Here is an 18,141-nt window from a genome sequence, read left to right on the forward strand (position 1 = left end):
GTCCTTTCCAATTCTAATATTGATTTGAATTTTCGCAAATTGGATAGTTTTGTCAATTTTGTAAACCCTTTGTCATGTTCGATTACTTGATTTGCTATTTCCAACAGCTATTCTACGTATGTGCAAAGTTCTAATTTTAATTCAATTGCTTCGGATATTCCTTTTACCTTCTATATTCAAGAAGAAATAAAAAAAGATCTCAATATTTATTTATATTTCTGTAATAGTAGTTTTATTTCAAGTTTAAAATTATTTTCACAAACAAGTGCAATCAGTAAAAAAAAATCTTGACAATAGGTTTGTTTAGATGACAGGAACTAAAGTCGAGATTATTTGGGTTGGCTCTTGTCTGCTATACAATGACACAAACGTGGGAAGTTTCAGTAATGTTTTAAAAATTCATATTCAGTAAGACACTCACGGAATGAGAACAGCATAAAAGTACGAATATTAATTCCTTAGTTTTGGCTTGGCAGTGTACAGGCATTTTACTTAACAATGACAAAAAGAAGCCACAGAGCCGATCTTCATACGAAACAAGCATTTGAACAGAAATGTTGAAAAAGTTTCAAATATATCTCATATAGTAATGTTAAAACACATTGCTTTGTAACAGTCATTTCCAACTGGTCCAATGTATGACATCAGGTTGTGTCTTCCCTCTCGGAGAATGAGTACGAAGCAGCAGTAAAAGTACAGTTTTAAGTACAGCAGGTCAAGAGGCCAGCATACGAGCAGTATTGGCAGTATACAAGTAGTCATGGCTTGCATGAAGAGTGTACTTGAAAGACATAAATTTGTATTTACCTGCCAACACTGCTTTGATAAATTTAATGCTCCGAATCTCTCTACCTCCCAGGCTACTAAAAATAAGTGGAGCGAACAACGGCGTCATAAAATGTCTAGTTGGAAATGGCTACTTTGTAACAATGTTATATTGAAAAAGTTCACATTCACACACAGACACAAAATACCCTCCAAACACACATCACAGAATAAAAGTTTTAAAATGCTATCATTTCTAGAGATCTGTACGGGCCCCGGGCCAGATCTGGGCCTACAATTTATTCAAGAGTTTAGGTTGAGACAAAAAATTTGAAAACAAAAGATCCAATATTTGTCATACCTTATCGCCTGACCTTGGAAGCGGCTACTCTTGGATCACACCCAATTCTAAAACATTAACCTATCTAAGGAATAACATTAGTTCTACAGACTATTTTAGCATACAAAGCATTTATGTTTTTCTTTCAATAGTATTTTTTTTTATTCTAAGCTGAAAAATCTTGCTTCAAGTCAAATAAGATTAAATAAAAAAATGTAAAAAAATCAGGAAAGGTACAAACAGGAAGCCGCACAAGAAACATACTGGATACTTGCTGAAAATTCAAAAGAAAATTACAACTAATGAAACGACAGATTTACATACAGTGGATACAGTACGTGGTTTAGTAGGACGAAATTTTACGAACGCCTTCCTGCACATTAACTAATTACACACCAAAATTAATTTGGAATTTCATATTATATATATATATATATATATATATATATATATATATATATATATACAGGGACGTACGGAAGGGGGGGACACGGGGGTCCGGACCCCCCCCCCGAAATTTCGACTTTTTAAAAATTTAGCCTAATTTTAGGGGCAATTTTAATATAAAATAGCTTCATATTTAGTTTGAACCCCCCCCGAAATAAATTCCTGGGTACGCTACTGTATATATATATATATATAATAAATTCCGAATGAGTATGTTTCTTAAATTCGGAGATTCTTGAGGTATTAGACAGGAAATCAAATTTTAAATTCACGGGGTGGCCCTCAAAAATCCGTTCCATACGGATCTCTATCACATCACACGCTCCATAAACTACGATATAATAATATTTTGATATTAATAAATTTAGATCACCTTCATTCGCATATACTGTACATATTACATGTAAAATTGTGCTTCCTGGAACTTTTTCTTTCACTCTTTGACTGTTTCGATTGTTTCATCCTGTTTTGTATGAATAATAATAATTTACAAATTCATGGATCCAGACCCAAGCATAACAAAACAAAGACATGAGTTCTTGTCTACGACATACTCTACATAAATATTACTATTTTAAGTGTGAATCTTCATTTTTCTTTTTACATCATACTTAATCAATATATTACCACTCTGGTTAAAATATTTTATTTATAACCTGCCTCTTGATTATCACCAAATTTAACATAGCACACCGTTGTAAACTCTACGCCAGGGACAAAACTATGACTAAAGCCCAGAAGACAGCCAGAAACATTCAATACTGTACTGTCCGAGCTAAGGAATCTTTACAATTTTCGAGCCACCTTTAATACACACTTTATTTTCATATTTCCTTATTATTACACAAGTTCATATTTGTAAATTCTGTTTAAAGTAAGGCTGCAGACAATTTTCATATTTTTGCGAAAATGCAATCAAATTTAAGTCAAGTCAATTATTTATTTTGTATATTAATTTGGAATGTTTCCCATTTCGGATTCCTGGGATTTGCTGTGTAAGAATAATACAGAGCTGATTGTAAACAAGTCATGACATGTTTGTCCGATGATATTAGTCAAAAGCCGTTCAGTATGGTTTATCATCTCTCTCGCGCATTTTTAAATGTTAATTTTGAAAATATGAAAGACGCTGATATTCTCAAAGATACGTTTTTCTGTGTTGAAAGAGGGTGCTAAAACATCTGAAATCGTTCAGCAACTACGAGAAGTGTTTAACGTTTCTGCAGAACCCAAAAGTACGATTTGTCATTGGGATATTAAGACTTAAAAATGGCAGAACATTTCTACAAGATGATTTGACACACGCCCAGCTGTAAATGACGTTAGACATTAACATCGCTGCTTAGATCATCTTGCAGTAAAACAGACAAGAATTCATGAAGTTCCTATGCAGCATGAGGTTAGTATACAGCAGATCATAAGATTCTGACCGTCATATGAGATTCGGCAAGATTTCAATTTGTTGAGCACCCTGTATGTTGGAACCGAAGTAGCAACTGCGCAGATCTGATACTTGCTATAAATCTCACGGGCTCATTGCGGGGATTTATTCTCACAACAAATAAAAACTGACGAAATATGGATCTCAAGCTTTAATCAGAAAACTAGAAGTTAGTCGAACAAGTAACACAGACCAGAAGAACCTCTAATTAAGCATGCTCTGTTGGCAAAATAATGATTACAGTATTCTGAGATTGAGTTTATAATCTTGGTGAATAACCCTACAAACAGAACCACCATTAACCTTTTGTATGGTCCACTGCGACAAGTGCTTATCAAACAACAACTTCAGAAACCCCGCAAATTACCATTGCTCCAACAAAACAATGCAAACCCACATACTGACCGCATAACGATATATGTTTTAGGAGACCTGTGCTACGAACTATTTATATCCATTTTATACACTTGACCTAGTCCCCTACTTTTATCTGTTCCCAGAACCGAAGAAACTTCTGCGTGGTACGCGATAAAACGACCCCGGAAAGTTCTTTGCTGAAGCATTTAATTTAGCAATGCGAGAAATGCATAAACTGAAGTTACATTGAAAATCTGCAATGTAATGTATCTAAATAAACGAAAGTTCAAAATAAAATTCCCAGACTTAGTAAATATCCATCGTCCTTAAACTCATTAGAGGGCTAGATTAAGTTGCATCCTTCCCGCCTGTAACCTAAGGTAAGTTCATCAGGCATCCTGCTTGCCAGAATTAGTACTCTGCTTCACTTTTGTCTGTAACATTAATGTAACACAACATTAGAGTAACGCATATATCCATTGGTTTCCAATTGTATTTACCATATTTAATTTAAAAAAAAAAAAACAACTTAGAATTCATTAATTTTGCATATTACATCTCGCTAAATGATCAAGTTGAAGGAAGCACGTCTGAAACAGAAATGTATTTTCTTGACAATAAATAAGTTCAGAATATATGTATTAATAACTTTAAATGTGGTTCTCGGTAATGAACAAAAAAAAATTACGTTCTTTCTGTCAAGAGAATGTTATTTAAAATTAATCAAAAAATTATTTTAAAGAAAGGAATCACTTTACCTTTCGATTGTACAAACAAGTGATGTGCAATTACCACACCGGTTCAAAACATTAATTCTAAGTTTCCTTAAATGGAATTTGTTACCTCTTAACTGAAGTAATACGCAGGAACGTATAGACCAGTGGTCGAAAATAATGGAGATTCAATTGGTATAAGTAATTCTTCATAATTTTTTAGCTTTAGAGATTAGGGAGGAAAAGAGAACGCATACAAAAAAGCACTGAAAAATTTCAACAAATTTGGTGAGAAAAATGCATTAGCCAGAAGAGAAACAACCCTAAGGCCAGAACATGTTATCTACAGTACTTGAGTAACATAGGCTCGCTATTTCGGAACCACATCAGTATTTTACTATAAACCGTAATTTCTTCTCCATATACACTTAATAATAATAATGATAATTTCAAGTTTATGAACTGTCTTACCTCGTATCACGAACTTATATTTACTCGTGGTTTCAGTGCTCTGTTCAATAATAAGCCTCGTATCAATTCAATTTAACCGAAAGTGGCGCTTACTATTGCCTGTGCCACGAATTTTTGTAATTTACATATATGGTTTCAGTGTTCTGTTCAATAATAAATTTCGTATCAACTCAATTTAACCGGAAGTGGCGCTTAGCCACGAATTTTTGTAATTTACATATATGGTTTCAGTATTCTGTTCAGTAATAAACCTCGTATCAATTCAATTTAACCGGAAGTGGCGCTTGCTATTGACTTCTCCCGAGCAGCTCATATTTATTAACTTGGTTAAAACACTTCTTTTCAAGAAGCAAAGTTTCTTATAGCTTTGAGGAGTGAGGTTATCTACTATTCTCTCGGAAGCGTTTCACTAGGAGGAATTTTGAGTATGCTCTCAGTTAACCATCTTTGAGATGTCACGGATGAAACTGTCAGAGAACACTGAAACCTCACGACTGAATTACAAAAATTCGTGATACAAAGTAAGACTGTTTACTTAAGTTACGCATCCAGCGTCATCTAACAATTATTAGCTTTATATGTTAACACTCACGCAATAGAAATGAACAAATAACACGAAATTGGTAATTCTATGAAACATTCCTCGAAAGACACAGCTTCAGAACTGTTCTATTCTCAATTTTATACTACTTTTTTTTTTAACGTACATTTTTCTTGGCTCATTGCTCCAACCACCCTGATACACAATTTAATTTTTTTTAATATAAAAAAAGCAATGAAACTAAACGAAAAGGGAAAAAAAGTGAAGGTTATGATTACGAAATTAAGGTTGCTTGTAGAAGTTTAAAAAGTAAAATAAAAAAGAATAAAAGATAATATTAAAATAACACAACGTAACTTTTTTCAAAAAAACTTGTCATCGTTTTCTTTACAAAAACTATCATTTTCGAACAATACAGCTGCAAATCAATTTTGACATACACTTTGGTATGTACTGCTACAGATAATTCCAGATAACATATATTTGAACAATGATAGTTCCAATTCAAGTAGATGACACTAGTGTAAAAGAAATGTATAGCAATGAATAGTGACGAGTCGGCTATTTTGCTCCTTCTACATTACCAAAGCAGTAGCTAATCAATGTAGTAACCTCTCAATACGTAAGAGCACAACTACATACATAATGCATTATTGTTATATATACACATAGCAGTGTATAATTTGAGAGTACGTGTAAAAATGGTATTTGCACAATGTGTGTATTTTTTCTTGATTTTACGTGTTTTCGTTTTGATATCCTTTTCGGACTACATTGTTTTGAAATTTCGTATTATATTCAGGTGGCAGACAGGGTTTCTTGCAGCCTTAATTTCGACATTTAGATTACGGCGAAATAAATTCAGTCAATTTAATCTTCTCCTTTGTGTAATTTGTCATAAGGATCTCACGTAACCGTAAAGCGGACTTGGATGCAGGGAATTTCATGTATTAAATTACGATAAAGTAACAGGAATAAAGTTTCTTGTTCAAAAAGTTGTTAGAAGTACCAGTATTTCTAAGTGTAATAGTATAGTGCGAGCAGTTCCCCTTGATATTTGCTCAGTAATTCCAGCACATTTAAGTATGACGTTCTAACACACAGTCAAACATCTCGCCACGGTCCCCGAACTTCTACTGAATTCAATCTAGTTCGATTTTTCAGCAGTCAAGTCGCCACTGCGAAACTCTGATTGGCTCATTCAATATGTCCTTTGCCGTCAATATCCTAACAATTTGAAAACTGATTTGCATTCCACTGCTAATTTATATAATCAGAAAATGAGCAAGATTGGCTAATAAAGCGGTCTTTTACAAATCTTCAGTCTGAGATATGAGAAAAGGAAATGAAATGAAATATTTTAAGTTTTACGTCCCACGATTATGTCGGTTAGGCTAAAGGAGACTGTGATGAGAAATGAATGAGAAAGTGGGGGGAACCCCGAGAAAACCACGCACACGATGTTTGTCCACAACAAAGCTTACTTGGCGCGAGATGGGATCGAACCAAGGACCCCAGGACCAGAGATGAACGCTCTACCACAGAGCCATCGCAGCACCGTATGAAACACAAAAATCCCCGCAACACATACGTACTGCATCTGCTGTGAAAAGATAGTGGAATGTTTGGAAGTTTCAGTTAAATAACTTATTTATTGCAGTACTTCAAATCTCCACATATTCTTCACAGACCTTCTTCCAAAATTTCTGAATACATAATTAAAAATGTGTTTGTTTCAAGATAAAACACTGAAATCATCTGTAAAAAAAGTCACTAAAAAAAGCACAATCTACAATTGAGTGGGAAGATGATTGAAAAGCTTCTTGGTAAAGTGAAAACAATTGTAACTATTTGACAGGTACTCCACTGCAAGAAAAATTGTGAACTGAATGAAACTATGAAATACCCTATCATATTCTTAACCGAAATTAGCTCAAGAAATATTTATCTACTCCGAAATTTCGTGAATTCAGTTTCCTTAAAATGTTTCAAAAAACAGAATTAAAACCTTTGTATTGTGTGGGTGACTGCAAAATGGTCCGGCTAGTAGATTTTTTGGCTGGCCAGTACTTCTAAGCAACATTTTTCAAGCCTTGTATATAGTTACAATTTTACACATTATAAATTTTTTTTTCATTTTGAGCTTTTGTGTTGTATCGCTAAGGAAAACGGGTAACTAAGGCAAGTGAATGATAACGGAAGAATTGATTGAATGTAATTGTGGGAGGAAACGGGAGTCCACCACAAACTTACTAGGTCAAGGATCGAACCAGGGACAAAATGGCTAGAAAAACTGTGCATGTTTTATTATTTTCTTTTATTAAGTGCCAATATTGCGTGAGGCCAGAAAACATCACTGAGTTCTCAATTAACAAAAAAGTTACGTTGTAAAATATTATCTTTTATATGCATTATTTTTTTATTAAAAAATAACACAATATAAGGTACAGAATTAATGAAAAAATAAAATAAAAATGCAGTGAAAAAAATTCAATTTAATGTTCATAACGGTAGGTACAAAAAAAGAAAAAATTAATACAAATGCATTTTATTTTGATTGAACTCCCAACATTTTCTTCATGTTTGCTATCGTCAAAAAAAAAAAAAAAAAAAAAAAAAAAAAAAAAGCCATTCTTTGGCTAATCTATCCAATTAATTTTCTATTTTTTAATATATATATATCTTTTTACTTTTGTATGTTTATTATTAAATAATAATAATAATAATAGAGAAATCTAATTCTTAAAGATTAATATGCGAGGGTCATTCTAGAATACAAATCAAAAGAAATCTAGCTGATGATATATTACATTCTTTTTTTTTAGAAAAAAAAAACTTAAGGAATGACACACGGTACTACAACACAATAGAGATCACAATGTGAGATAAATAAAAAATACTATTTACTAACGCTAATACATAACATATATATGTGTCTTCTATTTATAGAAATCATATAAATTTTCTACCAAATCTCTTTTTCACTGCTAACTCTCAAATTAAAAAATCTTGCCTTGACGAAGCAGATGCCATTAGAAAATGAGTCATCCTTGACTCTCTTCAAGCTGGGCACTTCTTTCGGAAATGATTATTAAATAAAGATATGCCGATTTTAACACACCTGTATATGAAAATTATTATTATAAATATTTTTTTACACTAGATATCAAGTACAGTACCTTTTATCCCCCTTTCAGATACATTTAAATATGCTTGATAACAATTTTCATGTACTTTTTAAAGTCATTTTAGACAATGCTATAAATGCTTCAGGATATACTTTTTTAAAACATAGCTTCCCAACAGTTAACTGGTTTTTAACGAAATCAATACAGTTTAACAGAAAATTTCATTTTCCGTAGTCTAAGCAAATATATATATATATAAAGTAAAAGATAACAGTACAAAACATTTTGAGGGTGAATACCTTACGTTATCAAAACGAAATAGAAAAAACATGTCTGAACGAAAATATGTATTACAATTTTGCCAAAAAGAAGTTCACTCCTCAGCTGTAAATTGGGGCTCCTATCTTCAAAAATAAGAGAGATCAGTTTAAAAAGGTGAATTTGAATTTTCCTTTTTAATTTGAATTTACAATGGTATCCTGTTCCTTTCAGTAGAAATTGAAAATTTTCCCACCAAATTACGTGGGGTGGGAGACCCAAAAGAAACCGGATTGAAAGAGCGCCGCCGTTCCTAGGCGTAGTAGAGAGTTCTTCCACTAGGTGGGTCTAGTCGAGACCATCCCAAATCAGTTGGCCAAGCGGCGCGGCGTTTGCGTAGGAGATTAAAGTTTGATCGTATCATTGTTTTTCTCAACTGTTCTCGTTTGCCGTCTGCGAAATAGGAAAATCGGAAATGAAAACATCAAATGCTTCAACTGGCTTTCAAGAAGGATACAATGAATCGCACATAATTTTTTGAGTGATTTGGACGCTTTAAGTGTAGTCGAGATGAGTGTTGAAGATCATGCTCGTTCTGGGTGCTCTTCATCATTTCGAAACGACGAAAACATAAAAAATCTGCAAAAAATTAACGAGGATCGTCGTTTCATGATCGATGATATTTCAAAACAGACAGGAGTGAGTTGGAGGTCGTGCCAGTGTGAGGTTTTGCAAATGAGACGTGTTGCCGCTAAGTTTGTTTCTCGCCTGCTCACACAGGATCAAAAACATTCATCTGAATTTGAGCTAGGACTTGAAAAATCAGGTTGAAAGTGATCCAAACTTTTTTAACCAACGTGATGATTTTCCGAAAATTAAAAACAAAATCTAAAAGGAAAATATTTTTGATGGAGTAGAGGCTGCATAAAGAACTTCGCAGAGCGCACTGGACGATAACAGTCCCAGAAGTGGTTCAAACAGTGGGAAAGAAGACTGAAGAAATGAATCGTATTTAATGGAGAGTACTTTGAAGGAGACTGAAGGGATTTTGTAAAAAAAAACTTAATAATTATTATTTTTAGAACAAAAGTCCAGTTTCTTTTGGGTCCTCCCTAATATTGAAGTTATGCACACTCGCACAGTGAAAGTTACGAAAATCGCCCAACATATTTAATCTATCAGAGAAGAGATACAATTTAAAATGAACGGATACTTTTTCCCTATTGGTCAATCATTCCATGCATGTTTATTTAAACCCCAGTTTTACTTCCCAACATTGAAAGTAGTCAACTTTACAATTTCACTGTTCTTCCTTGTCAAAAACCTCAGCTCTGAAGCTATTTTTTTCGGATGTATGTTAATAACAATTTTTGTTTCCCCTTCGCATTAACGTAAGGTACTTACCCTCAATTTTTTTGGTACTAATTAATTTATTATTTTGAGTTCCACTGAAACAGTCAATTCAATGGTAAAAATAAATATTTCATTATAATAAATCCTTGTATTTTAGAATTCTCAGGAAAATAAAATGTGAAAATTCATTTATTCTGCTGCTGTTGCACAAACAAACAACTGTATAATAACATGCTATTAAATGTATAAAACAAACTACATTATATAACGCATTTGTGTGTGTGTGTGTGTGTGTGTGTGTGTGTGTGTTACCTATTGTAATTACAACCATATGAGACTTAAATCAAATGAACTCCGTACACAGTACACACACACACATGCATACATACATACAATTACACCACATTCTCACTTGAACACAGATCAAGAGAATCGAAACGGATCAATTTAGATCTATATAATGATCAACCAATATATCACTGGTCCTGAAAACATACATATTGAGTCGGAAACATTACAAATATAATTAGTGTTCGATCTAGGAAGACATTCATTCACTTCCTTTTATATATATCCAATTAAAAACAATGTCTACAAAAAAAAAATCGACTGAAACAAATATTATAGGGGTTTACAAGACTGTGGTATAGATTATCATTGAAAAAAAAATGCTCAGGATTTTTTAAAACAGACTATAAAGAACAGAGGCACCTGAGTTAGCTCTAAATAAAAATACTAAATTACATTTTGACAGTTCTGACGTAAAAATTGTTGCAACTCTTCGCTCTGTGGTCAAGAAAAACCCAAAGATGCAAAAGGAGGAAGTAACTTTATTTTCTCCAGGAATTAACGATATGAATGCAGACCAGAAGACAAATCTTTATCTTTAAAAAAAGTTAGTTTGCCAGAATTTCCTATTTGGCGATTATCAGATGTAAGAAAGAAACATTACTATACTTCATGTATCAATTCTCTGCGAGGACTTTAGACAGAGACGATGCGTCTGGCTTATTTTGTGGACAATACAGACCTGAATTTTAAGGACTGAGTGACAAAACCATAATGGCTGGATCGTATTTTCCCAGAAAATGAGCCAATGGCGATAGATTTTAAGGTTCCTCTAACAACAGGAATAGTTAACTACATTTTCAAGTTAGAACTGTGTGTTTTGCTTTACCGATCTGGTTCACTCGTCTTTAAGGGTAACGGTTATTGCTAAACTAGTGGTACCTACATGAAGTAACATGAACGAATGTATCTGTATGCAGTGAAAACAATTTACGTATCTGCATTTCATGTTCGTATTTCTTTAATAACAGCATTTAAAAAAATGTAATCCCGATTTGAAAAATAAACAGTCATGAGAAATTACACACTTGTGCACGTATCTTATCACTGCATCGTATTTAAAAACAATACAGAGAAAAAATGTCACTCTCTCCCTCTCTGCAACAACTCAATGATTTACAAAAATCACATATATAACATATACATGCACACACACAGATTTTTATGTACTCATTCGTATGTTTTCCGTAACCATTTTTGCTAAGCAAGTATCATTGCAGGTTCACATTATTATTTTACCATTTTGAAAAAAAAAATAAAGCACAAGTCCACAACCTAGCGATGTCGAAGTAATTATTGCCTTCGAGGTAATGTTTGTAGCTACATAATTTTTACTTTACTCAATTTGTATGTCGTCATCGATGGAAAATCAACTTCAGAACTAAGCGTATCTCCAAACACACTGCTAATTTCAATTTATATAATACTTGATCTAACAAGCCAACTTTAATTACAAACTTAAATTTGGCTATATTCAATAGTTCTTTTAAAAGTTGCAAACAAAAAAATGTGAATCTGCTATGACGCCCTATTAAGATTCACAACTTCTTACCACTGGAAGTATTACACTGAGTAAATAACGCTGGGAAAGTTTCAGGTTACAGTCCACAATGTTAAAACAGTTACGTTCACAAAGTTTCTACTAGTTATTAATTTTGAATTTCGCTCTTACTTTCTTTTATTATGCGGTCATAATTTAACTTTTCTTTCCTACATGTAAATACAGAACGTCTTTACCTTTTAAAAGTAAGTCTGAACCTGGTTGTACAGCCATGTTCAAAAGTAGTATAATCTAATTAGCCTAGCTTTCTGCAAGAATAGCGAGAATGAAACTGCTTACTTGCAGGAAGTAATTGACGCACTTTTAAATATATTTTAAACTAGTACTTATATAGTGATTTAGTTGCGTCTATAAGGATTCCTTTGTATTCATATGAAGACTGATTCACTTAAAGAAAACATCTTGAACGTTTAGTGCAGGGGTACTAAAACTAAAGGGACTGGCCTATTGATAATAGATCATTTTTTGAGAAATAGTCAGTTTTCTCCAATGTCTAATTCGAACTAAGATCAACTAATTACTAAAACGCGGATGGGTAAGATACATGGCCCATCTAATCAATAATGCAGATAGCCTACTAATAGCCAATAAGAAATCCAGATTTCTCAACAGATTCCCAAGCAATCATAAACGCAAGCAACTTCACTGCCTCCTAATTCAGAGGTATCGAAGCAAAACCTGCTAAGTCCATTTTTCAATTTTCTCAGGAAACCAACAAAACGTGACGCCCTTAAGTTTCAGAAATATTGAACAATTTTTTTGTTTAGTGGGCAGTACTTAACGCAGATGAGTGAAATCTACCACTAAACAAAAAAATTGTTAAACAATTTTGAAACATAAGGGCGTGGCACGTTTTTCTAGTTTACTGACAAAATTGAAAAATGGACTTAGCAGGCTCTGTTTCTATACCCCTGAATTTAACCATGAGATAATAGTGTTTAGTATCAGAACGTTGGAAATCCAATCAAAATGAGCCTAGTTGATAACACAACTTTAAAAAAAAAAAAAAAAAAAAAAGTCACGGAAACTCCAATTCTAAACCAATTTTTGAAACAGAATACACTTCTGTACATGACCGTCCAAGAATACCATTCTTACATATTTTTGAAATCTTTACCCGCAATTTAGTGTCCTTGGAACTTCTTCAGACACCGATAATACAAGTTTTCTGCTGACAAAACAATATGCATTGCTTTTAACATAAATAACTATTATGCTATCAGATGTAACTGGTTTAATATTGTTACCATACTCAGCATGTTTTTTGGTTTGATTGTATCTTTATAAATAAAAGTTATATATATGCATATATGATAAATAACAGTTTGAGCAAAGCAGTATTTAACACTGGGTAATAATACAATAATTATATAATATATATATATATGAACTAATTTTAGGCAGGAAAACTTCGCAAGTTCTGGTATGATATACTATGGAAGTGCCCGTATTTTTATATATATACCAGTTAGTACTTTGGCTAGCTTCATTTAATACAATACAACAGCGTTTCCCAGCCGGTGTGCCGTGAATGGGCCGCTGGTGTGCCGCGAGGAATCGAAATAAAATTATGAATTTTATAGCAGTCAAAACGTAGGGGGAAAATGTATATTTGTATTTCACATTACTATAAACCTCTACTATGAATCTACAAATTTAAGTTTCATACCGGTTACTGTTCTGTACATTTCTAATGTTGAAAAAAGTATGTGTTATCATTATTACTTCCTTATTGTTGCAGACTATTTCGTAACTTGAAAATTTAAAATATCATTCAATCCTTTCGACAAATTACCTACATTTGTGTTTTAAAAGTAAAAGAGATTTGTTTGTTCGTTCGTTATTTAGTGATCTTCCTTCTTTGTAAAAGGCTGGACACAGTTTTTAAAAAAGAAAGCGTATTTTTATAAAACGCGAGTTCAATATTTCATTGCAATTGTTTTCTATTTTAAAATTAGAATGAAAAATAAGCATAATGATTTATCACAAGCAAAACCCAGTGATAGAGCTCTCTTCTCTGTGAGAAGGAGATCAATAATCACAGAAAAAAATACCACTGTATAAGTGTACCGCGAGAATCCAAGTAACACCCGTAGTGTGCCGCAAGTTGAAAAAGGTTGGGAAACGCTGCCATACAAGCTGATACCGAAGATAACTGAACTATGCTTTAATTTTGTTATGTAATGGATATTGCTGTTTTTCGACTTATGAAGTACACAAATCCAACAGCAGATAATAATTTAGAATTTACAACGAGTTTTGTAGAACACGACTTTGGAACAAAAGATCTACTGTACAGCTACGCACAAAACTACTGTTGCATAAACTATTAGAACACACTGCTTTTCGTGAAATTAGTTAAGTTCTTCCATTATTGAATACCTTGTTTATTTATTCCTGGTATACGATGCCAGCATCGCCTCATTCTATTTTAAATTATGCGTACAAATATGGGACTCCGAATCTTAGTTTTTTATTTTATTTATTTATTTTTTTTTTTAATTTTTAAGAAAGTAAGTAACATAATAAGCTTTGGGTATGAAAGAGGGTTTAGATACCTGTATTGGGATCATTACATTAATTTATGTACCGGTAAAACTTTGGTGTAATTGTTACGAAAGGCAATAAATAACGATAACTAATTTTTTCAGCGCCTTTAATATTTGTTTTCTGAAATACTTTGGGAAATTGTAATTCTCATCATCATCCAAATGTTAAGAAAAATAAATAAAGTAGGTATCAATAAATTCACCTAACACCACACACAGTGGCGTATTTAGATTTTTTTTTTTTTTGGGGGGGGGGGCTATGCACAACACGTAAATAAGCATTATTATTTTTCCTTTTGGGTGCCGACAAATTTTAATGAAGTTCATTTTTCTTCCTTTAATACAGATCCCGCGATAAGGAAAAGAAATGTAAGTCATTTAAAGCAAATGGCGAAATTTGAATGAAATATCCAAAGAATAATACAGTTATGAACTATTTGAAGGATATTAATATTATTACACTATATTTTGTTAAACAACATACATTTTGTTCTTACGTAGTTATTCACAACTAATTTAATAACTTTACATTTTTTAAAACAGCTCCTTGTGAACAGTATAAGATTAGGGCCTATATTAAGATACATACTTCCTTAGTTTTGGTGTTACTGACGACGGCCGACTTGAATCACAACAACAGTCGAAAATATAATAAGAGAAACGAAAGAAAGTAACAACTAAGAAAGAGAAACAGAAGACTAGAATGGATGAAAAGAACGCAGTTCTTGCGTGGAATGAAATTTAACAAAAAGAGTGTTATTTGTGAACAACCAGCATAAGAAAATGGAAAGTCAATGAAATTCTTAGAAATGATAAGATTATTGTTGTACGTGGAATGCGAAAAAAATAATAAATTTATTTCGGGGAGAGCCCGGTAGCCCCCCTAAATACGCCACTGACTACCAATATGTCTTTCTTTAATGAAAAGTACGGAATTGGCGGTAGTTCACAACACGTTGGCCGGAAATTATTCTTCTATCAAATACTTCAAAAACATGGCAGTGGTTCTTCAGACGAAGTATATATTAAATTTACTAAGATACTGGATATAAAATACTACAATTTATTTACAAATTGATCGGGATTTCGCGGATTTGTATTTGCAAATATGAATTGCAGAACTGAAATCCAATTGTAGACTACAGCATTGTCCTTTATCGCTTTTACTTAGAGGCTACACACAAAAGCAATAACTGTGTGAACTTGGGTAATTGCGTGAATACGTAATTTGTAGCATTCTATTCCTAATTTTGTACTAATATGAACTTCTCTTAAGTTTGTAACCGTGTTTTAAAGTGTTCATCACGAAAATAATTGCTAACCAGCTCATTGTTTGTTAACTACCTTTAACTCAGTGCTTTTTGTAAGAGGTAGGCAAGTGTTTTCGTGTTAGTGAATTCACTGATACCTACTTTGTTTCTTCGTGATATTTGACTGAAGGGTCAGATTTCCGAATTGTTTTGAGAAATAAATATTAAAAGCGCTACATACGTGAACATCTTATTTACTAAAACACAATAAATTATGATGATTATTTTTATTAGTACTTCAAATCATTTGGTTAGACTTCTCATACATTTATAGGCGCGAAAACCTTCAAACGATCATTATATTTCTTATTTAAATACGTAATGTCCTTCCATTGATAAGCCTTCGATTTTCGAGTAATTACCAAATAATGACCATATTGTGTTATTTCAGAGATTCTCGAATTGATAAGATTTGAATGAAACAAGCAGCTCTGAGGATAAATAGCAAGAATACCTCCTAACGACAAAATCATCTTCTCCTGTCTCTTAAGGCAGGATCCAGGACACCTACATAACAACGCAGCTCTCACTGTAAAGTTATTGACTGGGCCGGGACTCAAACCTGGGATTCCGCCATACTGTGCCGATGCACTAACCACTATGCCACCCAGTCCACTTTCCAGAACAGCCAAACATCCTCTTTGTTCCTGTAGTCTGTGCTCTCCACTCAGATCACACGGCTTGTACCACAGCCTAGTTGCTGTGCTTGGACAATCCAGTGTCCATATATTAAGAACACTATTTTTACGGTTGTGATTTCATATATTAATGACGAGGTAACAACCGATTTAAACTTATGAAATATATATGAAATTACAACAGTCAAAAGATTCTCAATATATGGACACTGGATTGTCCAAGCACAGCAGCTAGGCTGTGGTACAAGCAGAGTGGTCTGAGTGGAAAGCATCGACTACAGGAGTGAGTGTGTGTAGCGGACTGGGTGGCGTAGTGGTTAACGCATCGGCACGGTATGCCGGAGATACCAGGTTCGAGTCCCGGTCCCGTCAATCGTTTTTTCACTCTTCGCATGTTACTTTTGATATAATTTACTCTTTTATTATCTTTAAGATAATTTAATACCTTTTCGTTCATATACTTTCTAGATTCAACTGTTGTTACGCCTACATAATTGCTTGACAAAAGATACACCATGGTTTACTTAATATGTAATTCCAGCCACTATTTATAATTTCAAGCCTTTTCTCAGAAAACCAGACCAATACCCTTTATGCAACAGAAGTCTACAGAAAATTGAGAGAGCCAGCTACATTGCACTTTTTTTTTTAAAAAAAAAGAAACTAACAGTGCTATAAGAAAATACACACAAATAAATACAAAACAACTGAAGAAGCATACTCGAAAAGATATGCATATATCAATGAATACAATAAGCTCTTACAACGAAAGTCAATACCATGTCACAATCTATCTATTATCACATATTATGGCAGGCATTTTTTTTTTAAATCAGGCAGTATGGAAATCTACTCATGGCAACTTCTTTCTTTTCTTTTTTTTTTCTCCTGCTACGATGATCATAAACCTAACATTTGTTTACCTGAGACCTTTCCTTGATGTAATTTTATCGGCAGTAAAAATCTTCCCTGTTTGGTCTTTTTAATAGAGCGATATTCATGGCTAATGCACACGGATATTTACATTCACTCGCACTCAACATTCAGTCAGATACATACTAAATGAGCAATATATATATATATAGAAAAAAATCGTACGCTCACCTATATGAACACAACACAAGTATATATCATAAGAATTTCAGTCTGTTATTTTTTTGGTATTATTTCGAGCAAGTTTCTACTATATTGTATAAGACTACACGCAAATTGCTGTAAGTCAAATAAAAAGGGCAGTGTTGTTTACTTTGATGAATTATAGAGAAAAAAAAGGACTAGAGTACGAACTTTTTACTTTAACTGGAGTTCTCCCAAACTTTCTACACCAATAACTCAAAGACCTAAGTTCACAAGAAGCACATTTTTTTCCTTTCTAGAAATCTACTGTACTTATGTGATCCTCTCACATTTCTTTTGTTAAAAAAAAAAGTTTATACAGTATGTACATATCAAAAAAACTTACTGTGGAATGAATTATTATTTTTTCCCGTTCTTCCTTTATCATACTTCCTGAGTAGTGGCATTTTTTTTTTTCTTTTTCGAACCCCACAAACTATTCAAGGCAACTGATTCGTATCTCAAAACTTCTCTTCTACGAGACTGCCACGTTACCAGCGTACATCTTGCACTTAAATATACGATGCTTAATATATGTATTTATATATAATATCTCTCTCTGCTTTCTTTCTATATCCAAATATACGTATATACAACTTATGCATAAGAGTCACTTCGTATTCTCTAATTCAAAGCCATGCCCTTATAAACTTCTTGTGTCAGCCTCGTGACTTATAGCGTTCAAATCTTTCCAGTTCTCTATACAAATCCTAGAAGAAAGAAAAATAAAATAAAATAATTTGTTTCTGCGCAGCAAAATCTTATTACTTTTCTGAATTTTTTCCCTAAAATAGTTTCCTAATTT

General features: G+C 33.0%; 1 protein-coding gene across 4 annotated transcripts in view; it reads right to left on the bottom strand.

The window, feature by feature from the left end:
* Positions 1-205: 205 nt before the first annotated feature.
* Positions 206-18,141, bottom strand: part of LOC145671379 (ATPase family AAA domain-containing protein 2-like) — a 116,756-nt gene continuing 98,820 nt past the window's right edge. For 3 of the 4 annotated variants that reach the window (XM_081740485.1, XM_081740461.1, XM_081740475.1), the window contains one exon: positions 9,711-18,046. In XM_081740485.1, the coding sequence (XP_081596611.1) occupies positions 17,996-18,046 (51 nt within the window). In that variant the 3' untranslated portion in view covers positions 9,711-17,995. Of the gene's footprint in view, positions 8,197-9,710; positions 18,047-18,141 lie in introns of those variants that run through there. The other variant, XR_014128517.1, reaches the window with a different exon arrangement.

This window comes from Thermobia domestica, chromosome 2 (genome assembly GCF_964235325.1).
Source record: "Thermobia domestica chromosome 2, izTheDome1.hap1.1, whole genome shotgun sequence".
In the NCBI taxonomy this organism is placed as follows: Eukaryota; Metazoa; Arthropoda; class Insecta; order Zygentoma; family Lepismatidae; genus Thermobia; species Thermobia domestica.